Source organism: Lissotriton helveticus, chromosome 2_1, assembly GCF_964261635.1.
Source record: "Lissotriton helveticus chromosome 2_1, aLisHel1.1, whole genome shotgun sequence".
NCBI lineage: Eukaryota > Metazoa > Chordata > Amphibia > Caudata > Salamandridae > Lissotriton > Lissotriton helveticus.
The window spans coordinates 244,763,179-244,790,430 of record NC_136059.1 but is presented as its reverse complement, the minus strand read 5'-3'; the positions used below and the strand labels follow the sequence as shown (position 1 = coordinate 244,790,430).

General features: G+C 44.2%; 1 protein-coding gene across 1 annotated transcript in view; it reads left to right on the top strand.

Annotated features, from left to right (window-relative positions):
* PSTPIP2 (proline-serine-threonine phosphatase interacting protein 2) overlaps positions 1-27,252 on the top strand; it is a 275,577-nt gene that overhangs the window by 221,722 nt on the left and 26,603 nt on the right. The window contains exons 8-9 of the mRNA XM_078674746.1: positions 3,058-3,103; positions 13,668-13,747. Coding sequence (XP_078530872.1) covers positions 3,058-3,103; positions 13,668-13,747 — 126 coding nt within the window. The remainder of the gene's footprint in view (positions 1-3,057; positions 3,104-13,667; positions 13,748-27,252) is intronic.

Sequence of the window (27,252 nt, the reverse complement as noted above, 5' to 3'; positions counted from 1 at the left end):
ATTCTTTACACAAAAGTGAATAATTTAAACAAAACAATTATGTGGATAAATAACACAACAACAATGAAATATTACATAACATGAAAAACCTAAAACAAAAGTAAAGAAATTGTTGTTAAGAACATATAGTTAAAAGGAGACATTAATCACGACACCTCAAGGGTCTGACTATATTTCTCCTACCGGTCCTACGTACAGATAATGGATAGGAGTTAGACCTTGGAACAGCAACATGGATATCAGGAGAAGAAACTGAAGGGGGAACAGTTCCGAAAGATGTCTTAGATAAAGCACTGGAATCATGTAAAGAAACATCATAACCCTGAGAAAGAACATCATGCATATGTACCTTGACTACTCTTCCCTTATTCCACCATTCATTTCTACTAGTTCTCACAGAATTCTTTGTCACCACCTCAATCCTGACCGGAGGTTTGAATTTCGATAAACCCTTAGGAACATGATTAGGATCCTTAATGCAGACCCAATCACCTACCTTAAACTTGTCCTCCACAGGTTTTACACTGTGGATAGTATCATAATGACTTTTCATTTTATTTTGATATTCTTCCACTTTGGGTCTCACAACTTTGTCCATATTTAGCATATGATCATTTTTGTTCTGAAATTCTCTCAACCAAGCTGGACAAAGTCTTGAGGCAGGAGGCCGTCCTCGTAAGACCTCGAATGGTGAGATACCAGAAACCACATTTGGACAGCATCTATGAGACCACAACATTTCTTCAACAGCCTTGCAAATATCAAACTTGTTTTGGATTCCCCATTGAATACATTCAACTAAAGTGCGGTTCATTTTTTCTACTAGACCATTGGCCTGAGGATGATACAAGGCCACACACCTATGTTTGATCGCATTATTGTCAAGAAAACCTCTCATCTCTTTAGAGACAAACTGGACACCATTGTCCGAAACAATCTCTTTAGGGAATCCTTCTCTTAAAAATACGTTTTTCAAAAACTTAATGACACTGAGGGTATTAGGTTCCTCTACAAATTTTACCTCCCACCATTTACTGTAATAATCAACCACAACAATGGCAAACTTCAATTTTCTTGGGAGTGTGCCAAAAGGACCAATGAAGTCCATAGCTAATTTCGACCAAACTGTGCTTGGTAGATCAACAGGCTGTAAAGGAACCGCTTCAGTTTTTAATCACAGTATGCTCCCATCAAAATCCAGCGACTTTGAATTTTTTCTCTGGGTTGTAGAATAACTACACGAACCCGGAGCTACCAGGTCCTTTTCTAGCCAGTTTTTCCTGACTCTGGGAAGAAAATTGATAATAATTTCAACCTCAGCAGGTGGAAAGTGTCAGCAGGAGGGGTGTGGGATGGAGTGCAGGGTGTGAGGGGGGATGGGATCAGGGCTGGCTTCAGCCTATGGACGAGTTTGCTGACCAAATAATTCTGGGTTAGACTTGTGGTTTGTGAAATTCCACCCTGACGTATAGCGCTGGGTGATATCTCGCCTATCGTTATATAGCCTTATAGCCCGCCGTAGAGGGCTATACCGGCTATTAAAAGCCCTCTCCAGCGCCTTTAACAAGGAGAGGGACTTTAATAGTCGGTATAGCCCTGCTACGAAGGGCTATAAGGCTATTAGAACATTCTGCCACAAAAGGGCAGAATGTTCTAACAATAAAAAAACAAAGCCTTATGGGAGCGTTAGGGGATTGGAATCCCCTCAGGCTCCTTGAAGCCTTTGTTCACAGCCAGAGCTGTGAACAAAGAAACATTGGAATGTTGGAGCTCCAGGCTCATACCAGCCATTATAAGCCCGGAGCACTCCATTGTTTTCAATGGAGCACCGAACATTCCAATGTTCTAATTAGGGCTTAGCTATTTGAGGAGTTGCTGCATCCCTCAATGGGATTACCCAGATTTATGTAGCTTCTTGTTTTTAGGCCTGTGAAGATAATCTTTTTTTATTTTATACTGTTTTATCATGTAAACTTAATAATTGTAATATATATATTTAACCTATCGGAATTAATTTGTTTTTGAGTATATATTGTAAATAATTGGTTTACAAATATGCTTTAACTAAAATACAATACTGATAAGCTGAACTGAGTTTAAATGATTGAACCTTTCCTGGGAGGACCTTATCAAGGGTATCCCAGGTCTCTTGCACCGTATTGTTGTATGTCATCAATCAGCTTCCATTTACAAGAGAGTGCACTTTAAGATTGCTGTCCATTGTAAAGAAATCCTACTATATGACTAGACCCATATGCCATGTTAACAAACATATGTATGGCTTATCAATAATACCACAGCTTTCCTCAAACCTGCCATTTTCGAATGTTCTACATATCTGTTGCCCCATATGGGAGGTAGGGACTTCTCAGTCCAAGCCTGCCTGGCGGTGATCTCTATGTTTTCAAGAGTGTATGGCTGTGGCGGTGGCTACCTGCAGAGAACTGATGCTTTGCCAAGTGGGCACCATGGTTAAAGTGCCTGCTCTGGAAACCTTTTTTATGTTGAGAAAATAAACTCACAAAGCAAGCATTTGATTTCTGCCCACCAAAAATAAATGCCATGGGGTGCAGGAACTTTTCTCACTGTTGTTGACAAGGGGAGGGATAACGACGGACTGTATCCCGCCTCAATAGGATGGGCGACAGTCACTGTGATTTGGCACCTCCTTAGAATAGCTACACTCTTAGAATTAGAAGGGTTTGAGCTACCCTTTTGTACCAAAGAAGCCATAGTATTCCTCCCACCCCCGCAAACCCTTCAAAGTAGCTATGAAAACTTTGAGGTTGGGAGGTTTCCATTGCGGCCTACTTGAGCATCTGTAATCACAATCCCATGGTTCAACAATTGTTGAATTTGGATGCCCCAGAGGGAGGAGCATACCTGACCGGAGCCAAGACAGAACTGTTTGGGGGACCATGTCCCACGGTCTGCGCTATCAACCCCCATGTCACTAATGTAGAGCGGGGGTCTCTGGTTAAGTTATGAAGCCATGTTGTTGTTTCAGTTCCTTTCTGCTCTCTCAGACTAATTGCTATTTTTCCTCTCTACTTTCAGCTGTTTGCTAAACTCGCTCAGGCAAAGGTGGCGGCAGAAGATGCTGGTGAGTTATATTACCACACTTGATACCTCATGCCTTACAGTGTGGGTTGACCCATGGGAACCTTCTCCATGCTACTTTTTTTAATCTCATCAAGCTTTTGCCAGCCGTGCTCATCAGACAGGCAATGTTTGTGCTACTATGGGTAACACCCAACTAGCAGGGTCTGGGACAAAATGAACAGATATACTCAACAGCTGCCTAGTGGGTGTATTTGAGTGGATGAAGGTTAATGGGTAGTGTGATTTTAAGAACAAAATGTTGACCTTCTTCTGCTCATGAAAGGACAAATACTAATCAGATAGACCGGAACACACTCTAGAATCGGCTGCAAACCTGAACGAAAGGTTCAATGAGAGACGTTCAAGTTTATTACTGTATTAACCCCTTCCCCGCTCATGACGAGCTGAGCTCGTCATGAGTTGTGCCGCTCGCACGCTCATGACGAGCTGAGCTTGTCATGTAACGTGGCTTTTTAAAAAAAGCCGCACAGCGCGAAAAAAGCCGCAGCACGCATGCGGTTAATCATAACATGACTACAATAAATATACATTCAATAAGAAAAAAAAAATACTAACTTACAATATAAAGCTAATTTTTGGTCGTAGCAGCATGATCAATAAACACTGGGTAAACTGCCAATAGAAAGTAACACATTGATTAATTAAATCCTTAAAATGCTGTACGCTAAACCTAAAAATATTGTTAATACATTATTAAAAGAAGAAATTTGATTGGTGAACCAGAATTCAATTGCTTATTTAGTAGGCCTAATATTTGGCTAGTTAAATATTTTCGAAGATATCGTTTCCACAGGTTTAACAATTTAGGAACGTTATAAATTATATACTCGATTGAGTTTGTTGACTCATACGCGACACTTTCCATCGTTGTTTTGATGAGGATTCCAATTTTTTTTCCAACTGAACCAAAGGAATATAGAGTAGTTCGAATCTCAAGTATTTCCTCTTTTTTTAGTCCTCTAAATCAGAGTCAAGATAGGGTTGTTTTTTAATTTAAATATGAATTGTAAAGTACATCACTGTGTTTATAATTTAATAATGATTCAAGATCAACGAGAGTGTGGTGTGTGTAAATTACAATATCCGGCATTAGCATCACTTCTCGAATCTTAGATAAAAGAATGGGCATGATGAGCTTGCGATGTGGAATCTTGACCCCGCCCAGGCAGCCGCGTTTCCACTTTTTGTGCATGGAAGCCCCATTAAAAACTTCAATGAAGTAAACTTAATTTTAGCTAAGATCCATCCCTAACACCATCTTTATCTGTGAATCTGGGCAACACATAAAACCTGCACAGATACGCCTGCATTACCTGCCATTTAGAAGGTGAATCTGATGTACAATACTAAATTTAAGCCCTCATGATTTTCCTGAAAATGACGATAGGGACCCAAGTAAACGTTTGTGTGCAAATCGAAATTCCAAATTGTGCCGAAAAATCTGCACATCTGAGACACTCCATGACACCTGTCACCAGTGAAAAGCATGTGGAATTTATCCAGGAAACAGTGCTAGAAATGATTGGAAATTCTGTAGAAATCGGTACACAAACACCAATTTACATAGTTATTTCACACTCTTAGTGTTGGCAAATGTAATGGTGTGCAAATACTCACCCAAATCTACTAAGAAGAGTTCCAGATGTTTTCTAGAAGAGATTGGGAGAACGCGATCCTGACGATAACTCTCTTTGTGGGATTTTAGGGATGTTATGATCCCTTACAGATATAATGGTTTGGTTGTTTTACTCTTCCTAGGAGCCAGATGTTGTAGTTCTATAAATGATTGGCATTGACTGTTTCTACTGTTTTAGACCTTCTGCACGGCAATGCTTGTATCCCTTTATTTATCTATTTAGTATCACTATGGCACTTTTAAAGAATAAAAATAATAAATGTTGCAACAAAAAAAAGAAGAGATTGAAAGGCTAGTAATGTATATACAGTAGACACGTGCAACAAAATCAATTCACACGGGTAAGGTGTTTTTCAGCAGCCACATTTATTCAAGATATGGTTTGCAAGTTAAGATTGAGCAGGTCCTTGTCTTACTTCCAAAAGACTGTAAACAGCTGTATACATTTTAGGAAATGCACACCAACTATCTTTGATTTTGATTTCCTCATCAGTTTTTTTAAGGTCCATAGATTAAGTGCTCCAAGAGCATCTAGAAAAGCTAAAATCTTAGCTTAGCCTTTGAGTAAAGACTACTTTTTCTGATTTTGAAACAAGGACCCTTCAGCAGGTTTCGGGTGAAGACCCTTTTCATGCTTTTTATGTCAAAACTCCTTTAATGTTTGGCAGGAAGGAGCCAGCCACACTATAAATGAATATACCCAACACCTGTGAAATGCACTGAAATCTCCTTGAATGAGTCCTCCAGCTGGATTTCGTGAACCAGTAAAACGTATTTTGACCAGAATTAGTGACAAAATTGCTCACCCACAGTTGCTGTGCTTGACAGGACTATGTGTGAGGGGAAACAAAGGTATTCACAACGCAAAAGGCCAGGCTGAACTGAGCAGTGATAGTGATTCTCACCCTGTGTGCTCTAAGCGTAAGTTCAGTGAACCTCATTGGACTAACTGCACCCACAAACCTGCACCGGAGCAGATTGGTGTTTGATATCGGTGACAACAATACTCTATCACATGGCATGCATGAAGGTCAATCTCTTTGTTAATAGGATAGCTGCTGGCTCAGGCATCTTGGATCCTGTGCTGCTCCAGGCTTCAAAGACATTCTGCTTGCTACAGATCCTGAAATCCTATGAAGAACTAATGTCAACAGTTGCCTAACATCTTGCATTTACCCCATCAATTCGTCAGATCGCCAAAAAAAGGACCCTGTAGATCCAAGCAGCTTCCCACAGCACATTCCTAAGGATGCTGATACAAATAAAAGCATTCATTTAGATCTTGAACTTCATAAAAGAGAACACACTATTCTCTCGCCACCAAACTGGCTTTGGCCTTGTTAGAGGCACAGAATCCACTTTGACGTCCATCTGCGGTGTTTTGAAGATCACTGTCAACATAAATGGAGTGGGCCCCTTATACATCAGTCTCTGTCAGCCACCATTAACACAATCCATCATACCTCACTCTTGAGATTAGAGATTAGAAATGAGGCAGTCCGCCTTGTCGGGATCTGTTCCTACTTCTCTAATAGATAAAGCATTATCTTGCTCCCCTTTCAGATCAGCATGTTAAACGCAAATGCAAAAGGCTAGAGAGGAAATGGCGTCTGGGATACACTGACCCAGACAAAATCTTGTATAGGAAATCCATTAGGGACTACAAGACAGAAATAAAGAAAGTACAAACTCAGTACTATACACAAAAAATCTCCGAAGCCAGCTCCAATTCTAAGGAGATCTATCGGATTGTAAAAAGCCTCACTAAAATTCCCCAGCCCCCGGTAAATAGTGATGACCTACAAGTCCGATGCAATGAGTTAGCTGACTTCTTTTATAACAAAGTGGATCTTATCTACTCATCCTTTTCAACCATTCTCCCAAATGCTTCTGCTGACATCCTGGAGCATCCCAAGCAGGATATACCAGACAATTTGGCACCTGTGCTGGTTGAGTTCCCTCTGCTATACTCAGACCTTCTGGCCACTTTAATGGCGCAGGTTAAATCAGGCTCTCCTAGTGACCCCGCTCCCCCGAGTTCCTTAAAGGCAGTGAGCCATATTATTCCTCCTGTCATAGTGGAGGTACTTAATGCCTCAATTTCCACCAATACGGTTCCACCAGCATGGAAAGAGGCGAGAGTGAGGGCTCTTGTGAAGAAACCCAATATGGACATGAACAACTTCAACAACTATCGTCCCATTTCCCTGCTCCCCTGGGTCAGCAAGATACTGGAAAAATATATCAACAACCTTTTAACTAATTTTCTAGAAAATAATCAACTGCTTGACCCATCACAAACCGGTTTCCGTCCCAAAAATGGGACGGAATCAGCTTTGTTGTCAGTCCTGGAGGAAACTAGAGGCATCCTGGATCGGGGAGGATCGGTGGAGGTCATCCTCCTCGATCTGAGTGCCGCTTTTGACACTGTGAATCATGAAATCCTATTGCAGCGTCTCCATGATATCGGGATTCAAGGGGGAGCGTTGAAATGGCTCAGGTCATTCCTGACCGATAGAACCTTCCAGGTCTTTGAGGGAAATACCATTTCCACTAGCAGACCGCTGGGCTGTGGAGTCCCGCAGGCCTCCTCGCTCAGCCCGACGTTGTTTAACGTCTATATGAAGCCGCTGGCGTGTATCGTCCGCCCATATGGTATTAAGATCGTTACCTACGCGGACGATACCCAGCTGGTGTTTTCCCTGACGCGGGCTGAGGGCCCTGCAGCCACGGTAGATCTGGCTGGTTGCCTGAGCGAAGTGAACAGCTGGATGACCCTGTCTTGTCTCAAACTCAATGGGGACAAGACAGAGGTTATGATGCTGGGACGCTCGACCCCTTCTTCACTGGGCTCCATCTGGCCGGCCTGCCTGGGTCCCCCCCCCAGTCCCAAAGGATGCCATTAAGAGCTTGGGCATCTGGCTGGACAGGTCCCTAACGCTAGACCACCAGGCTGTTAAGCTGTCTGCTACCTGTTTTGGCATTATCAGAATGCTGAGGAAGATCCTCCCCCTGTTACCATTCCAGGCCAAACAAATTGTTGTACAGGGATTGATCCACTCTAGGTTGGACTTCGGAAACGCACTTTATCTTGGAGCCCCTAATTTCCCATTGCGGAAACTGCAAGTGATTCAAAACTGTGCAGTCCGGACCCTACTTCAAATCCCCCGTAGGTCTTCTGCTAATCCTGGATTTAAAAAAAATTGCATTGGCTCCCTGTTAGGGACAGGATTACTTTCAAATCCCTTTGTATCGCCCATCAGTCATTCTGGGCAACTGGCCCACTGATCAATCGTCCCTTAATCACCCCCTATCTCCCTAGCAGACAGCTGCGTTCTGCCAGCGCGTTTCTTGCTATTGTGCCCAAAGTTAACCGGGCTAGATCGGGAGGCCGGTCTTTTACCCTCAATGCTGCTAGGCTGTGGAACAGCCTACCCCCTCAATTAAGGTCCAATCCAGGTCTGACCTCCTTTAGGAAGCATCTTAAAACTCTTTTATTCAATAAATAAGTTTTCTCCCCTTTTTTATGTCACTCGCCCTGCTGCTTAGAACACCCCGCAATCTCAGCGCTTGGACGCCTCCGGGCAACTATTTTACGCTATATAAAACGCATTTTCATTTCATTTCATTTCATGTTTCGACACCAACTGGTGCCTACATCTGGGCTCAAAAATCTGAATGGTCTCCACACTTCAAAACTAGACTGCATTCTGTCCAACAACTGTTCTTTTTGCATTTGTCACCCGAGTGGGACGGGTATGCCCAGACATGGGTTCTGTGCTCTCCATGCCACTGGAGTCAAGCTATCCTGGCTGATGAGGGCTGAAAGCCCAAAACCAATCCTAGGATGCTTGTTTCCAGTCCATGGAGGACCTGGCCTGGCAGTTTGGGCTGAACTGTTCCTATTGGGCGCAGGGTCAAGACTGATTTGCATATGGCTGATTCCAAACTGCAATGGCATGTGAGCAAAAAAACAATGGATTTAGGTCCAGATCTCTGTACTGCGGTGAATGTATGACATTGTTCTGCATTCTGTCCATCAACTGTTCTTTTTGCATTTTTCAATTTGAAATGCCTCTACATAGGTAACACAAAAAGCCACAGCTGCAATGGCCTTGGCACGAAAGTAATATTAGTAATATTTCTCCCCACATGATTTATCTCTCAAAAATCAGCATAAAATATATTTTGGAAATGTAGCCATTTTTCTCAAAACATCAGCTTATGAGTTCTGAAAATACACACATTTTTGTCTTGAATCCACAATTTTGGCATACATTCAAAAATTCTGCTAACCAATAGCTCCTAATTTAGTAGGCTGGGATGCACACAGGCGAGCTACTAACAGATATATGGAGAGCTACTAGTAGCTCACAAGCTACTTGTTGGAGAAGCCTGTGATCCTCCGAGTATTAATGGATATGAGTTTATGGTATCACTATGGTTGTTTCACAAAATAAACGTTTCACTGCAAGTGTTTACCAAAGGCCACTCCTAACTCCATCTCTTTTGCTAGGCGACAGCTGGCTAAAAGTTCTCAAGATTTCTACACTGCAGAAATGTGCATGGCTTTTGGGATAGAGTAGTGGATATAAGTCCTGAAATCTCTGGTTGGGTGTCACTCAGTGTGTCTACTGGACTTCTGAAGTAAAGCCGCGTGCAGTCTTCTAATTTGTGAATGAAATGCTGTATCACAATGAGATGGAAATACAAGTTGGCACCCACACGCTATACTTGGCTGTGTGACATGAGGAAATGTTCTACCGCAGAGTGGAATCTGAGAATGTAAAATAAAGCAGGACAGGAAACAGAGAGACCCACTTTTATGTCTGGGACACATTCCTGGAAATGCTGGATACCTCGCCAGACCTGATGCCGTTTTGAACTTTGGCGGAGTCCCAAGTTTTTATGTATCAGCCTGGTAAATTATGCCCAGGCAGGTCTGGTGGCTCAGTGGACTAATGCGTCAACTGCAGGGAGTTGTTTTTGACCTCATGGTCACAGGTTCAAATCCTGAAGGGTCCACTCAGCCTTTCATCCATATGAGCTCGATAAAATGAGACCCATTGAAAGATGAGACCCATTGAGTTGGGTAACAATGAACATCTGTTATTCAGCGCCATGATGCCAATGGGCGAATGAGTGCTTTACAAATACACATTATGTTGGGGAGATGCTATATTTGCTACATCTGATGTAACACCTGGATCTTCAACCAGTTTGTGAATAATGCATAGATAACATTGTCAATGGGCTGATCGTTAAGCTACACGTGCCTTATTAGGTTATGTGACGTTTTCTACTTCCTGATGTCTAATGTTTTTGTTAGCTGGAGCATTATAGTAAATATTAATAAATATAATATACAAAAGGTTCTTTTTCTTGAATTTTAGGCATGAGCCCTCCAATTGATAGTGAGGTAAAGCTCCTGTAAATAATGTTCGAGTCTAGGCTAAATTAAGTGTTTTTAAGTCAAAGCTTCATTAAGGGAAAGTGAGTTAAGGCCTTATAGACAGGTATTGATCTGGGTGAAAATGTTCACTGAAAACAATACAGGTTGAATAACCTATAGAAATGATTTTGGCTAAAAAGCCAATTTGTGTAGTTAATGTTTTCTCTAGCTAAAAAACAATACATTTATACAGGCCTATGTAAAAGTCAAGACTCCATTGACAGGGTCTCAGCCAAAACTCGTTCTATAGGTTTTTAGTCAAGGCGTGGGACCGGGTTCCTTATTTTGCCACTTACACAGCAGCTCAATGTGTGGCGTGAGCAGGAGCAGAAAGCCAAAACCTGCATGATAAGCGAGAGATCAGATATCCCACACCTGGTAGCACCGTGATGATGAAGATACCGATGAAAAAGGGAATACGTTGGAGGAACTATGGAAGAAAATGGTGATTTTGTTGAGAACCGTTGTGCTCGGACCTGCCTGGCCAAACGCAATGGCCTTGTGATATTGACAGTGGCGGCCGCCATATACAAAAGGTAGAAGTGCGGGGGGAAGAATAAAATAATTGAAAACTTAACTTAAATTCACGGTCACGCCGGGTGCTCTTCCTCTTCGGTGTCTCAGCGGGCACTGGGGCTGCACCAGACTCCCTGTCCAATCCCCGCGCTGCTCTGCAACGCAGGGATTTGCCTGAGCGGATTGAAAAGATGCTCCGCTCAGGTCAGGGAGTCTGTGGGTTTGTGGGTTTTGGTCGGCTGAGACGGCCGGCCAAACACACATGAGCACTTAGGGAGTGCACGTAGCACTCCTCCTCCAATGCCTCGGCCCGCCCCTCCCTGCACACGCTGGCTGAGCCAGTGGCTTAAACATCAAACGATAATCAAATATCGTTTTATTTTTTAGCTGCTGGCTCTGCCAGTGGGGCGACGCCCCTCTGCCATTTCGGAGGAGTCGCCCCTGGATATTGAAGCGGGCGTCTTAGAGGGACTTTGGAAAGGTCCACAGCTCTGGCTGCTGGACTGTACTCATAAGGTTACCAAGATCTAGGGTACCCCCAGGGGCCTGCAGGAGGGCCATGTTACACATTGGTCAGGTGGAGATTGACACAGCAGCTGTTGAACTTGAGAGGCCATAAAGCAGGAAAGAGGCTGCTCATGCAGAATCCAGAGTAGACAATCCAAGAGAGGGCAGCAAAGGCTGCAGCTGATGAAAACATTGGTACAGCAGAGAGATCAGCAAACAACTTGATAATGCTCAGGAACAGCCATGAATATTGTGTCTCTGTTTCAGTGACAGAAGAAAAAGAAATTGGGTTGACACAACAAATTGGTATCTGCGACGGACACAGATTATGGGGCTACCACGAAACAAAAAATACTACAGGTTAATAGTTGTGGGTTAGTGCTTTGATACAACAAGAAGTTCCAAATACTTTTGCTCCGGAGCAGCCAAGACCTAACATGACACAAATAGTGGGAGATTGTGTGCAAGTGATTAATCCAGTGGCTGATTTTCTAAAAATTATTGCAGGAATTGTGTCACAGAAGTGAAGCAAACTGGCGCAAACTGCTGATTTGGGATTTACTTTCCAGCGCAAAAGCGCACTTGTGCTGAAAAGTAGCCCTAAAGTAGCACTTTGCATCAAAGGGGTGTTCCGTCGGTGATAAATGGGCGTTCCATTGCAGCCACCCATGGATTTTGACGCAACGCTCTATCTGCGTAAGAACACTATACAGGGCTTTGCACTAAAATGTACAGTCTCTGAGGCAGGCGTTAAAAAAGAGATTTGATTTAATTTATCCTATCTTTTTTCCAAAATTGCATCTGTGCTGTGCTTTACAGCACACATCCAATGTGGGAAAAGTTTTAAACTATGTCTAAGTCCCTGATTACAAGTTGTTTATTAAAATTCTTTGCTGTGCGTACGCTCCCGTTAAATAACGCAACAGTCGTTTAATTTCAGCAGGTCGAACCTGCCGAAATTTAACAAGGGAAAACATACGGTATTTACCATATCATGCTGATTTTGGTGCGATAAACACCAAAATCTGCATGTTATTCCCCATATACTCATAATAGGTGTTATTTATCGCACCCGATAAATATCGTACCCAATGATATCATTATTTATCAGAGACGATAAATAACACCTCACCTCGTAATCAGGCCCATAGAATGGTATTTTGTATAAATCCTATGCTAGACACAGCCGTGGCCCTTGCAGGTAAGTGCGGTGTGGCAGTGGAGCTTTGTGAGGGGTGATTTCAACAGGTGACGAGGAGGGAAAATTAATATTTATTACATTTTGCCTCGTGGTCGACAGTCGAATCCCCCCCAACACGGCCTCACCGCTCTTACCTGCATGGGCCGCGGCTGGCTAGACATCACAAACGTAGCCTTGGGTAAGGGTGCGTGCGTGGTGCAAAGCAGGCTCCAAGAATGCCGGCTCTGGGAGCGAGAAATAGCATCATATCAACTTAGGTTGTTGCACAGCATAGTGAGAAATGTTAGTAAATTTACTCCCTAGTGTTTGTTGGGAAAAGTTTGCCTAAGTACAGGAAAATAGTTCTTAAAGAGGTGCAGGGTAGTACAGTTCTCGTACTGGGTAATTAATGGTGGAATGAGGGCTAATCAACACAGAACAAGGCAAGTAGCATCAAAGGCCACACTTTTTCCCTGCACAAATTTCGCCAGGTAAAACATGGTAGAATGTGTGCCAGGAAATACTACAACATTCTGATCCTAATTCACAAGAAAACAGTAGTAAACCTGCTCCCTGGGTTTCGAAAACGAGTGTCCCAGAAAATTCTCTTATGTGTAGTAACTCCTGTCACAGCACATATCGGAATTATGAGTTCCGCAGCAAATACCGCACAACCCCAGTTTTTCCCTGATACTTTCAGGTGGTCAAACCTTCTGCTATTTACCGATGAGGAAACTGGCCAGTAAATACAAAGACGTGGATTTGGGCGCAGTAAGCTCCAAATTGTGTATGGTATTCCCCATTTTCAGGACAAAACTTGTAATTGACATTAATTAACAGGTGAAATAAATAATGGGCCCAAAGGTATGATTTATTGATACAATGATTTACCCAACCGTAGTGGGGCACTCATAATCGAGGTCACTAATAATCCTACGAATGGGTGCAGCGGTACAACTTTTTGGGAATACACAAACATTTTCAGTAATCTACCTGGAAAGCTATGCCAGGGGCAGCCTTGCAGAAGTGCTGTTGGGCACTGTGTGGGACAGATTGTTATATTGTGTGGTATGCTTGACTTAAACCTATAAATACACATATGTATCGTTATTTGGCTGTAGAGACCTAACAAAAAAATGAATAGTGTGTATTATTACTAACAATACACACGCTACAGTTTTGATCAACATGGTATTCCTGCTGTAGGCTCTTCGCATTGGATGCTTTAAAATAATGTTTTGTTGTTGTTACAGACAAGGCTTACCTACTAAATATAAGCGTGCTGGACAAAATCAGAGAAGACTGGCAGAATGAGCACGTGAAAGCCTGCGTGGTACAGTATTTAGTTTACTTTTTATATTCTCCTGATCACTACCCTGAAAATAGTTCTCAAAATAGTTATGCATTTGAGAAATTAAAACGTTACCCTTCTTTTAAGGGCGGAAGCTTCCCACGCATTCCTTGCAGGGCCACTAAGTAACACCTTGATATTGTGTTGTATTTATATATTTGCAATTATACATAGTACAGAGCGGTCTGGCAGTATGATGTACAATAAAATGCACAGGTAAACTGGACAATCAGCCAGATTCATGAAAGACAATTCGGCTCGCAAAGGGCCAGATTCTGCGAATCTGGCCCTTTGCGAGCGCAATTTTTGCATTTGGGATTCATCATCCCAAATGCAAAAATCGCTATTAGCGAAATCGCATATTTGCGAGGAATTGCATTTAAGGAATCTCTATTTGAGATTCCTTAAATGCACTTCATTAACCATTTTTAAATTGCGAATTCGCAATTTTTGGTCGCTATTTACCACGGAGTCTGACTTCGTGGTAAATAGCGAAAAAATAGGAAAAAGCACTTTAGTGCATTTTTTTCAATTGCATGTTACACACACACATGTCCTTTGGACATGTGTGTGCACAACACCTGTGTAAATTTGCATTTCAGGGGTGCTACAGGGTGCCCTTTGGACACCCCTGGCACCCTTGAATTCGCATCCTTATTTGCGATTAGCAATTAGCTAATCGCAAATAAGGATGCGAATTCAAGGAATAACTCCATCGCAAATAAGGAAGCTGTAGGAATCGCAATAAATATTGCGATTCCTACATGAATCCCGTTTTGCGTGTCTGTAATAGCGATTCCTTATGAATCGCTATTAAAGACTCGCAAAACGGGTCTTTGATGAATCTAGATGAATATACACTACAAGGAATGAGTGTTATCATAAGGACATTGGCTGTCACGGGACAGTTCATTGTGTTACACAATACTGGCAAACAGTAAGTATAGTAGAGTTTGGGTTTATCTTCTACAGTCTAACATCCATAAGGTAATACATTGGTCTCAGTACTGACTTTCTCCTGAGCCATCGAAATCTTGAACCCCTTTTGAGGTTGGGTGCTCCACTCTCAACAGGTAGGGATGGTAGAAAAGTGGATGCTTGGCTCACTCACATGCAAGGGTTTCATCCTATTGCTGGCGGGAAGACATTTCCGATTCTGTGAACACACACAGAGAAAGTGTGCTTCAGGGGTCTTTATTTTTTAAATGACAGCTCCAGATTTAGAGAATCTGTGCTTCGGAGAAAACAGGAGGCTCCTGAGATGACTAATTTGTCAGCCAGGTAGTAACAACCCTGCACCCCCATGCATAGCCTTGTGACTATGCAGGACATCTTGGATATGTTCCCTGTCTCTAGAAGAAGACATCTTAAAGTGATCATGATTTGGGTTAATGGATCTTATCTTCTGGTTGTTGACACTAGTTAAGCTGCAGCATTGAGTACAGCTTTATGAAGAGCCTGGTGGGTTCCAGAAATGCCAGTTATTAGAGAGTTTCCATAGTGAAGCCTCAGATTAGCAAGTGACATACTGTTTTGATGTCATCTGCTTGGATATACGTCTTTATTCCTCTGAAGAGTCTGCTGTTGCACTCCTCTCAATATAGCGTTAACGCAACGCAAATTCAGGTGTTTGTAAAGAATAAAGCCAAATGCAACGCTGGGATATGGTATAGTAACATTGACTTGTGCATGGCAGTGGAGAGGGTTGTAGCACTGACATAGGATGCCCTAAATAGTTTGAGAAGGCAATGGGTCTATGGAAGGACTGTCATTGTGTGGATTTGGATTTCAACAAACTTGAAGTGATGCATTACTATGAAACCACATTGAGACGAGACACAAGATACATTTTCAAACAACTATATGTTGTGTTTATCTTGCAGAAATGGAATTGCTATGTCAAATATTTTGATAACCTGCCTGTATTACAAAGCTCAGTTTAACTGGAAAACCTGTATTATGCGTATTTAAGTTTGTATTATTCTTCTTCGACGATTACTGTTCTAAACAGCTAAAATCAATAAAAGTTTGTGTTAAAAAAGAATACAGCCCAGAATTTAGTAGCCTCCTGAATAGATGGCTTTTGGTCGAACAGGTTTGTTGCACTAAGCAAGGATTGCACCAGAGTGGAGCAGTGTGGAGATGAGAGAAAAAGGAACTTAGATACTGGAGTGATAGCCATATGTCCACATCCCCAAGGGTGATTGCAGGATTAGCTGCGCCCTCTGGCAAGGAGACTTTCAAATATAGCTGTATGTGGTCAACATAGAGTTACAAAACGCATTGGACTGACTCAGTAGAGCACTGAGGAGGTCCATGTGCATAATGGTACGTGCTGGGTAGAGGATGGAACCCTGAGGTGCTCCTCGTTGAAGACGCTAGGCGCTATAAAGAGAGTTCAACAGTTTGACTGCATTACATTACATTATAGCATTTAGAGTATGTAGTATTGCCCTACAAACTATGAATTAGAATGTGCCTAGGGTGCAACACATGGTATTAAAACCACAGTGGACGTTTGTATAAAATTACTGCTGGGACTGTGGATCTCATTAAGTGTCATAAAGTGGCAGCACATTTCTTCCTCCATGGAGGCTGTTCGCAATTATCTTTTCTATTTGAGAGGGGAGTAGTAAAAAAGGATTGGGTCAGTAAGGCTGTTGCACATTTTGTAAACCATAGTTAAGTTGTTTATATTGTTTGCTTGTGTTTTTATATGAAAAAATGTTTTTGATTTAAAGTTGTGGGCAATGCTTCCACTGTTGCTTTGGGCAGATCCGCAGTTCTTTTGTCGCTCTGCCGCTCTTCCTGTATGAACTACAGAATTTTCTTTTTGAGACCCTGAATACATTTTTCATACAAATTAAATCCATCTTAACGAGCTTTTTGTGGAATCAAGGGTTTCCTTGGATAGCTGTAGCAAAATGTTTTAAATCTACTGATGAGGGTGGAGTGGCTGATATTATGTGCTACTGTAGAGCGTCCCAGTTACTCATTATCGTTGAATGGTGGTCTGACACACAAGGGGCCCAGCCTTCGCATCTGAGACTTGAGCAATGCATGTGGACCAAATATTGCATCTACTTTATGGAACAGTGTTGGATCCCATACTCCGCTCGGCCTCCAGATTGATATTTAAGATCTGGAACGTCACATGCAAATAATTGGGATGGCGACAGTGACTCGTTATTGAAATGTCTCTGTGGGACAGGAAATCGCTGGACCAGGTGGCAGCATTTAAGGGATTCCAGCAATGGACATAATAGGGCTCTCTTTGCTGGGAGATGTGATGTTGGATATTGTGTTGAAATCATTTGAAGACCCACAAAATTATTTTGATCTCCATCGGAATCAATTTTACCATTACCTCCAGCTCTGTCATGCGATCACTGATAACTCCCACAGTTCCATCACCGAATTTGAGGCCACTATGTTACATATCCAACAGTGGATGGACCAGAACCATCGTAAGTTAAACCCTGGGAAGACGGAACTTGTTCTCACTGGGGACAGCCTTAAATTTTGGGGTCCTCATTACTGGCCTTCAGAGTTAGGTCCTACCCCCTCCCCCTCCCCCTCCCACTCAGCCAAAACATTAGGAGTTACCCTCAACCATGATCTGTCACTTAAAACCCAGGTCGGTATGGTTGTTTCCAAATGTTTCTTTCAAATAAGGAAGATCAAAAAGATACATTGGTTCTTCACACAGGAAGCCCTGATCCCAGTGGTGGTCGCCACTGTCTTGTCTCTCCTGGACTATGCAAACTCTGTGTACTTGAGCATGCCTATCTATCTGTTTAAACGGTTACAGATGGCCCAAAACCAGGCAGCCAGATTGATCCAGCATCAACCTAGGTGCCGTCTGCCAATCCTTTGCTGAGGACACTTCACTGGCTCCCAATCCCCCAACGTTGTGCCTTCAAGGTGGGCTGCCTCATCTTTAAATCTTTGCATGGTAGCAACCCCAAATTTATTAACACCTTAATATCTAGACACACCCCGTCCCGGAACCTCCGCTCTGCTCACCTCACACTTCTTACCATCCCTGCATTCAGACGAGTCCGTCAGGGCGGCTGTAGATTTGCCACTCTTGCTCCTAGACTGTGGAACACTTTCCCATTGGAGATACGTTCCTGTACTGAACTAATGCAATTTAGGAAATCCCTTAAAACGTGGCTATTTGCACAAGCCTATAACTAAAGTACAACTAAAGCTGTCCGTTAACAATCTCTGAGCCTTTACAGCGCCATGAAACCATCCGGTGTACGTGCACTCTATAAATGATTTTTAACATTAACATTAACATCACTTCTATGTGGCATAATTAGGGGAAATTCCTGACCTTAGTATCCTGAAGGTGAAACTGTTGACAGGGCGGCTGACTCCGGATCACGGTGCTCACGGTTCGATTCCCGGCACTGATGGCAGCCCAGCACCCTGCTTAATTTCCGCGGTGGCCTCCAGCGCCTTGAGACTCTTAGGAGTGATTAGTTTTCGCTAAACAAATACCGGGTGGGTTATTATTTATTTGACAGGAGACCTGACAGACCCTAACATAACTCAAATCTTTTTTTTTTTTTTTACTTATTTTTTTATTAAAAACCACTTTCACTTTATCACGTACAAAAGCCATGTACATACACTTTGGGCCCAGGTAGGCAGAGTTCAATTTGTGATATCCATAGATCATATCATAACTTAAATCTACCGCTCTCTGATTAATTAGACTGTAGACTCCTTTGATGGGCTGAGTGATGTCAGGCTTGGGAAATGGATCTGGGTCCACTTTTGAGGAGGACTGGAGGGAGGCGAGGGAGGGTGTCCCCATAAGAGTCTTCCATTGGTTCGTGGGATCAACTGATTCAACTAAAGTATCTGCACCAAGTGCACCTTAAACGACAGAGGACATTTGGCGTAAAATCCTTATTGATGGACCTTAGAAGCAGCTCACATGTTGGTGACCCAATGCACATTTTATGAGGTTGCAGAGTGGTCACCCCCTGGAAAGCTTTGCGGCCTCCTCATTAGAGCATTGTGTGAAAAGGTAGAGCCGATGTCGACCAAGAACCCTTCAGTATTTGCCCGGCGTTAGCCGCCTCTCATACCATTCGAGATTACCAATCAAAAAGGCAGGCGCTGGACACGGAAGGCAGGAAACAGGAGTTTATTCCGACGGAGCAGAACACGTCAAATCAGACAACAGGGTATCTTCTTGAGGTGCTCTAACCGCATCTCACAGGTTTATGGCTTTATTACATACACTGCATCCGTAATGTTTCTTTGAAGGACAGAAAAGACATCCTCGGAATCCCCGGTCCAGGCCCGTTCCCACACACATCTACAGTAGAGTTCCCACCCCGATCTCAGCATGTGGTGGTTATCGCGCAGCTGGACATTCCGCTGGGAACGGGGATGTGTGTGATCAGTCGGATCTTCGGGGTGCGAAAGCATTGATTAATCCCTGCTCCTTTGATGTGAGGCGAGGTCCTACTGTAGGGGGCAATAAACTGCATCTGTTGGGCTAGGTGATGGCCTGGGATCAGGCCGGACAATCGGGCAGGGAGGAAGAGGTTATCAAAAAGGGCCTGTCCTTTGAATGAGATAAAAGAGCGAGGGGGTTCAGCACGGGATGTGGCTCGGAGACAGGGTCGCGCTAGAGGTGTGTTTATGGCCCAAGCAGGAGAGACCGGGGGTTGTAGGGGCGCGGGGGAATGCTTGCGAGGCCGGTGAGTGAGGGGGGGAGAGACTCGCAGGCTATTGGCAGTGGGCAGAGAGGCCACGACACACAAAATGGCTGCCACTTACGTGCATGATGGGGCCTAAAAGGGACAAGATGGCGTGGCCACTGTTTCACGATTTTCACTTTACTTTCAACAGGGGCTGGGGGTGAACATAAATGAACGCCGCTTATATATACCTAATTTTAGTCATTTTCCACAGTCCCCAGTTTTTATCATAAGTTAGTTCATTTCTGTTCATGTCACAGGGGAGGATCTGCAAGCTGACATTAGTTATACAATTCGCTTTGGTAGCCCATATGCATTACAGGCAGATGGAAAATAATTCTGCTATCAATGCAGACAGAATCATACATAACCATATGTAGTCAATGTGGTGGGCGGGGAGACAGTGCATACAAAATTACATTAGCTGCGTCATACGTTAGACCTTGGAGGCGGGGACATTATTTTTTTATTTTATTATTTTTTTTTTTTGGTTAAAGACTTTTATTGAGCAATCAAATAAAAATTACAGAGACGGGCCCACAACCACACGGGCTGGCCGCTAATAGCAACGCACAACATAAGAAGCAAACGATCACTTTCGAGGCCAGGCACAAAGCATATACCAATTATTGCTCAAAACATAGGACAGAACATAGTAATTTTCTGTATTAATCATAAAAACAACGAACTCTAAACAAGGCGAATGCACATTAATCAAGTCAGCCCAAAAGGCGGAGGGGAGAGACACTACTCAGGGAGACAAAAGCAAATCAATGGAACTCGGCAAGGCCGGGGGGGGGGGGGGGGGCAGCGGGGAGGGCAGGAAAATCCTAAAATAACAGGAAAGAATTTTCGGGAACGTCAGCCTAGGGAGATAGGGTAACATCGGGAGTGTCAACCAAGGGAGGGGTACAAATATCTCCACGATATGCATTCCACTGACCCCAAATCTTCGTCCACGCCCTGGGTCTGCCCCTAGCCACATAGACGGTCTTCTCTCGGAACATGGACCAGTCCATGTTATCCTCCCACACCGAGACTTCGGGCGGTCTGGATGCGCCCCAGAGTTGGGGACATTACTTTAGACGATGTAGGAGATTCGTCCGAATACAAACATGATGTCATACAAAAAAATGTTCTGGCAGGATAAGGGCTATTATCACTTGCGGTCTGGACTCCATGGGGGTAAAAAACTAGACAGCATGTTCACGTGCATAACTGGTGTTCTACAATCATCAAGATACAGAGTTAACGCCTTCTTAGTTATCCATGTACAGTTGAAAGTGACCGATGTAAGGTTTCAAAAGCTCAATTGGGTGGTAGTCAATACAAAGCGGTTGGGAGAGGAATTCAACTTAATACAAGGGACAGTCAAGGGGTGGCAATGTTCCAAAAAAGGGGTTCGTCTTTCCAGTGTCTTATTACAGCGAGCCATCACTGGTAGGCTCTCATTGTTTTTCTTCTTTCGTTGGCACTGTTGAGCACCGGCGGTGGAGCTATGCGTCCAGCTCGGATTCAGATTTCGCGTTGCAGGGTGTGGCCACTCTTTGCTCTCGGACCACAGTCCTGTTTGTCCTGTTACCTAACTAATCTACCATAGGTACTTTTTAGTTGGGGTACCCGTATTCCGTTCTTCTTTCGGGACAAACCCTATTCTATCTTTCGTGCTGTGTTTCTTCTTTAAGTCAAGTTCAAAAACTCCATATGGAGAAGGGGTGATGGGGGCGTGCTTTGGGAGGCCGAGGGAAAAGAGGGTGGAGTGGGATCAGGTCTGAAACGGACCAAGGAGGGCAGAAATTTCAAGCAAGTGGGCCCATCAATCGGGCACAATGGGCTGGGACTTTTGGCACGAGCTTATCAACATGCAGGGGCTTCTGGACAGCCCTTCTTTCCTTCACTTTCCACGTTGAGAATGGTGCCTTGTCCCGCAACTCTTTGCTCTGTGGCTCCACCTTGGTCGAGGTCATAGATATTCCCCGATCTGCAGCCAGGCTGTGCGTCACGTCCGGCCCCTCTCCTCCGACGACCGCATGTTATCTTTAAATGAGTACAAAAAACAACAAGTCTTAAAGAACTGGCAGGGGAAGATGTTTACACACTTTAATTTCTCTCCCAACCCCAAGTAGTTGGGGAAACGTTTATTGGTCACGATAGGGTGGATGCTTAGTAACCCTTACATCGGTGTATGCTGTTAACTCATGCATCATGGCTGTGGTGCAGGTCTGCAAGTATCTTTCTATTTTCAAACATCATGTCTGTCTGGTGTCTATTCCTGTTATATTCGCGAGCGTGGCAAGAAGTCTGATATCCAACAATTACATGGTTCATCGAATTCAAACCGGCTCCTCCAGTAGAGACGTGTTATTTCTAAAACAAATCCTGTTGAGCTATATTTTTCTTCAAGGTCTGCTAATTCATAAAAAGTGTGAAGGGCTTATTATCATGGGCTTACAGCTACCTTTTCCAGGGAAGGACATACGTTAACCATTTTTTTTCTTTTCTGACAGCAACGGCTAACTTTTATCAGTTTTTGGACGATTTATCTTTAAAAAACAAGGTCATCAGCTACAGTCTTTAAGATTTTCTGGGACGGCTGGTTACAGAACTGGGACCATTCTGGAAAAAACGGGGACGTTTCGGACATTCTACTTTTGTGCAATGGGCGGTGGTAATCCAAATGATGAGGGTGGTGTTACTAAAGCACTAAAACAAAAGCCACTGACATATAGTTCCCCTTTAAGGGTCAGATTTGGGGACATTAGTCGTCTTACCTGTCCTTTCTTTCTCAGCCAATTAAGTTCCATCATTTTACAGAAAGGAGAGGTAGTAATATGGCAAAATACGATCGTTTTGTTTCTGTCAATTTGTTCAAACACTGTCGTGTCTAAAGCCAATTATACCTGTGCCGGTGAGGTACAGTGTCGTCATTTATTCAAAAGGGAGCCCTCAGAGGGAGAGAGCGTCGTGTGCACCAAATAGGCTATTAGTACACGTACAACATAAAGAGAGAGAGAGAGAGAGAGAGACGTGTATAATAATAGGTTATTCAGTGCACACACATATAGAACAGTACGGGTCGGTTTCACGTATAAAACACAAGCTGAGGGAAAACCTAAATTCATAGTTTACGTACACACAAATACCAGATAGGGTGCGACAGTACATACATCAAGTACGGAAACCTAAGACAGAACACAGAGCTATTTTGGGCAAAAGAACTTTGTCATGCATGTTGCGTATTCTCAGTATTCCCTTTAATTCATCCTGGGGGGTCGAGCTCTTTGTTCTCCTTCCATCCTAATAGTAGACAATTTTTGTTGGTAACCTCGCTTCAAAAATACTTACTCCTTTTTTTAATTGGTCGGACACTAGTCCAGTCGTGCTTATACTCACGGTGGGGTCTTCCAACATCTAGCAAATGATGATCCAAGCTGAGGTAAAGGAGGGGTGTCAGTCGGACGTGCGATGGTACAATTCTGACTTTTCTATGAGGGTGGAAGGAGAAGGGGTAAATCTAAAAAAATAACAATCTCCCTAATATCTGGGCTGAGGGGGATTCTGGATGAACCCCAACCCGGGGTACTCTTAACTTTTCTTATTTAGTCAGCACATAAATTGACTCACTGGTGCGTATTATTTTGGGTGTACATTTGGGATATCGGTTGGGGTTGGGTTCGTCGTACTGAAATAAGCCTTCAAGTTTCTGGTGTAGGCCACTCTCCCATTCGCTAGCTCCAGAGAGAGTCGTTCCTAAGTAAGGAAAGTGCTATATTTTTTTTTTATTCGTCTTTCACATGCAGGTACCATGTTCGGGCTTAATTTTCCTATCCCATTAACCGTTCGATCAACGCCTCAATCATACAAAAAGCATTCTTTTACTGACCCAGACGTGTGCCACACATACGCATTCATACCGTACAAATCAGGGCCCATGCGCACATTCATACCATACAATTTTTCACGCTCCCAGAGATAGTTCCTACATATAATGTACCGTCTCACAGAGCTAGCCTATTTTCTTCGCGTGGAACACGGTGCGGTTTTAGGTCTTCTCCATACTTCAGCTGAAATTCCAATGTAACCTGCAAAAAGGAAAAAGAGGGGGGGGCAGCGTTCAAAGCACATCAGCGCGCATAAACACGAAAATGTTTTTACCTACCACGTACTTGACTTCTCTCTCTGGGATGCAGTCCCTTATGTCTCGGCATTGAAGCCCAGAGGAACTGGTAGTGCGGCAAAGATAACCAATGGTAGTCTGTTCATTACATAGATCGCCCGAGGGCGGTAGTACAGACCGCGTGTAGGAGAGGGTCAAAGGCCAGGGGTATTCAGTATAAGGTGGGGGGGGTGACGGATTCCTGTTTTCATTCGAGGAAAAGAAAAGGTTTACGGTGGTATAGGGTCGTTCCTGTTCGCAGAGCATGGTATTTAAAAAAACAACCCTATCAATCTAAATGACTGTTACGATGCTAGTTCCATATATTTTTCTTTTAAAACCTTGATTGTAAAAATGTCGGCATTCAAATACGGGCCTCCAACCATACAGGCCGGCCACAGGGCAGACGGGAAACGCATGTGGTAAGGAGAGTTTACACTGTAGTATAGGAGTACGTAACAAGCGAGCCATTTAATTGAAAAAAACTAAACGTGACAAACGGTTGCAGGATCAGTGAAGGTTGATTTTATAATTGAAAGTATAACAGGATCAGTTACAATAAAATCGTTCATACGCATACCATGGGCGAGTATCATGAGTAACATTACTTCGGAGCTTTTAATAATACAATAATCAATAGTAAAAAAACCCGACATCAATAGGGTTGTCCGCATGCCCAGTCAGTACACTTCCCCGCCCGCCATGTGCACAAAGACCGCATACATCCCCCATAACATCAAGGTTAAGTAACTAGAATCGTCATAAGGAGTTGCAAGTCACGCCCCTACTGGCGCCATTTTGGTCGAGGCCAGGCGGGTCCAGAGTATAGTTCAAATGCCTCCAATAACTAGCGGCCGGACCAGAATCCCTTTCGGCAGTTCAAAAAATTCCGTTAACACCAGCAGAAGGGACAGGCGGCATGAACCGCGACTTAAAGGCGAGGAAGGCAAAATCTTCCCTACCGGGTCACGCTGAGGTCCCACCGGAACTGATCGAGTTGGCAGTCTACAGTGTCTCTTAGTAATCCGGACAAAGGCTGGTGTCAGCATGAGAGCACCACCATCTTGTGACAACGTTGTGGCCACTCCGGAGAGCGGGACCGCAGGCGTATCCCTCCACAGATGCGTTGAATCAGTCTTTCCTATGGCACCAGATGTGGATAAGGCGGCGGTCACCCGGGGCAGCGGCATATCCATGGGGGATAGTCGAGCAACAGTGGCGGTTGCCCCCACCGGAAGCCCGCGGGAGTCGAGGGCCAACAACTCTCGTAGAATCTTTAAAACTGAGAGGACGTCTTCAAGAGTGGGGCTCATGCCCGAGCAGGCAAGCATCCGAGTTCCATGGTAGCCCAGAGCCATCCTAGTGGTCCAGGCCCAAATCCGGGGTGCCGGCCGCCATCTTGAGAGCCCCCCCCTCCCGCAGATGTCCTTCACCACAGCCACCGGAGCGGGTCCCCCGGCCAGTCAACCGCGGGGGCTCGTTGAGTGGAACGCTAATGGCAGTCTTAGTGCGGGAGAGGAGCCTCCACCTGGGGGGGCGGGGGAGAGGGGGCCGTCCGCGCCGCCTCTCCGCGGGCGCCCCACGCCATCTGCGGGCGCCCCGCGCCATCTCCTGGCGCAGATATAAAAAATCGCTGGACCAGGCAACAAAGGGGGGAGCCATCAGCAAGGCATCCCCCGCACACAACTTGCTGGACATCACCTCTGGACGATCCGGGGACGGGCCTCGGCGCGTTGGGTTGCCTCCAGCCTATTCGCACAACGGGCCGCCACCGACGCTGCCTCGCCGGCTGATGGCTTTTGTAGACTTTCTATAGCCCAAAGCCAACTAAAAAGTAGCCCAAAGTAGCCCAACAGGAACAGCGTCAAGCAGACGGCGAATGCATTTGGGATTGATGTTGCAGCCGGCTGCCATGTAAATAGTTGTATAATAAAACGTTTTAACATGTTACTTTGCTGGAGTGTTGTATATATTTATAATATTTGCATAGGGTTTGTCGTTATTTGGGCGGGGTGGGCGGCGGAGCCGAGCTGTCTTGCCGCCATCATGGCGTCGAGCTCGGTTCTTCTCACTAGTTTCATATTTCTCATGAGGGGTTGTTCCTAATGTTTCTATTTTAGCGGGGTCAAAAAGATCCCATCAGTGGCCTACTGATTTTGCTCGATTCCTTTTGTTTTTCCTAACGATTTTTATGTTATAGTTTGCTAGCATGATACAGCGACTAATCCGTATTTTTATATATATGTCCTTTTTATTAGGGGTGTCCTCTGGTGGAGCCGGATGATCTACCTCTAATAACGGTCCGGGCTGAACCAACTACTGAACAATGGGGAGAAGATAGGCATGACGGGTTACAATGGGGACAAAAGTCTGCACTACCTATCCTTCACTACTTTGCGGAGACTAGGCAGAATATTTCTATTCTACAGTATTCGCAAATAGGGAATACCCAAAGAGAGAACCAATTCCAAACAGTCAATGTTCGGACAACCAATCAATCAAATGAGGGATAAAAATAGGCACGACGGATTACAACGGGGGCAAAAGCCTGCGTTACCTACCCTTCACTATCTGCAAAGACTAAACAGAGTATTGCGACTCTGTGCTTGTTTGCAAATAGAGAATGATCCAAAGAGAACCAATTCCAAAACAGTAAATGCTTGGATAACAATCAATCAAATGGAGAGGGAAGCAGGCACGACGGATTACAACGGGGGCAAAGGTCTGCGTTACCTACCCTTCACTATCTGCAAAGACTAAACAGAGTATTGCGACTCTGTGCTTGTTTGCAAATAGAGAATCTCTCAGAAACAATCAAATGAGTAATACTAGTATTTTCAAACAATCAAACAATCAATTCGCAATTTGTCGTGTTACACGACCTTACCCGGACCGCATGGACAGTTTCTCGTCTTCCGCTTCCAGCACCTGATCGTCCTCTATTCTCCGTAATTGCTGTGGCACTCCTGATGGTTCCCAGTCAGGACCGTAGATCACTCGACAGAGGTCTGCTCGGAACCAGTGAAGTTCGGATGATCGGCTGCCAGACGAGGGTCTATCGGGCAGGTGCACTTCCCGATCGTTGCAGTCGTTCACTCTGTCGTTGGGACCTCTCCCACTGGATCCACGTGTCGCTGATGGGCCCCACGTTTGGGACGCCAATTGTGAAAAGGTAGAGCCGATGTCGACCAAGAACCCTTCAGTATTTGCCCGGCGTTAGCCGCCTCTCATACCATTCGAGATTACCAAACAAAAAGGCAGAGCTGGAGACGGAAGGCAGGAAACAGGAGTTTATTCCGACGGAGCAGAACACGTCAAATCAGACAACAGGGTATCTTCTTGAGGTGCTCTAACCGCATCTCTGAGGCCTGGCCTCTTATACACAGGTTTATGGCTTTATTACATACACTGCATCCGTAATGTTTCTTTGAAGGACAGAAAAGACATTCTCGGAATCCCCGGTCCAGGCCCGTTCCCACACACATCTACAGTAGAGTTCCCACCCCGATCTCAGCATGTGGTGGTTATCGCGCAGCTGGACATTCCGCTGGGAACGGGGATGTGTGTGATCAGTCGGATCTTCGGGGTGCGAAAGCATTGATTAA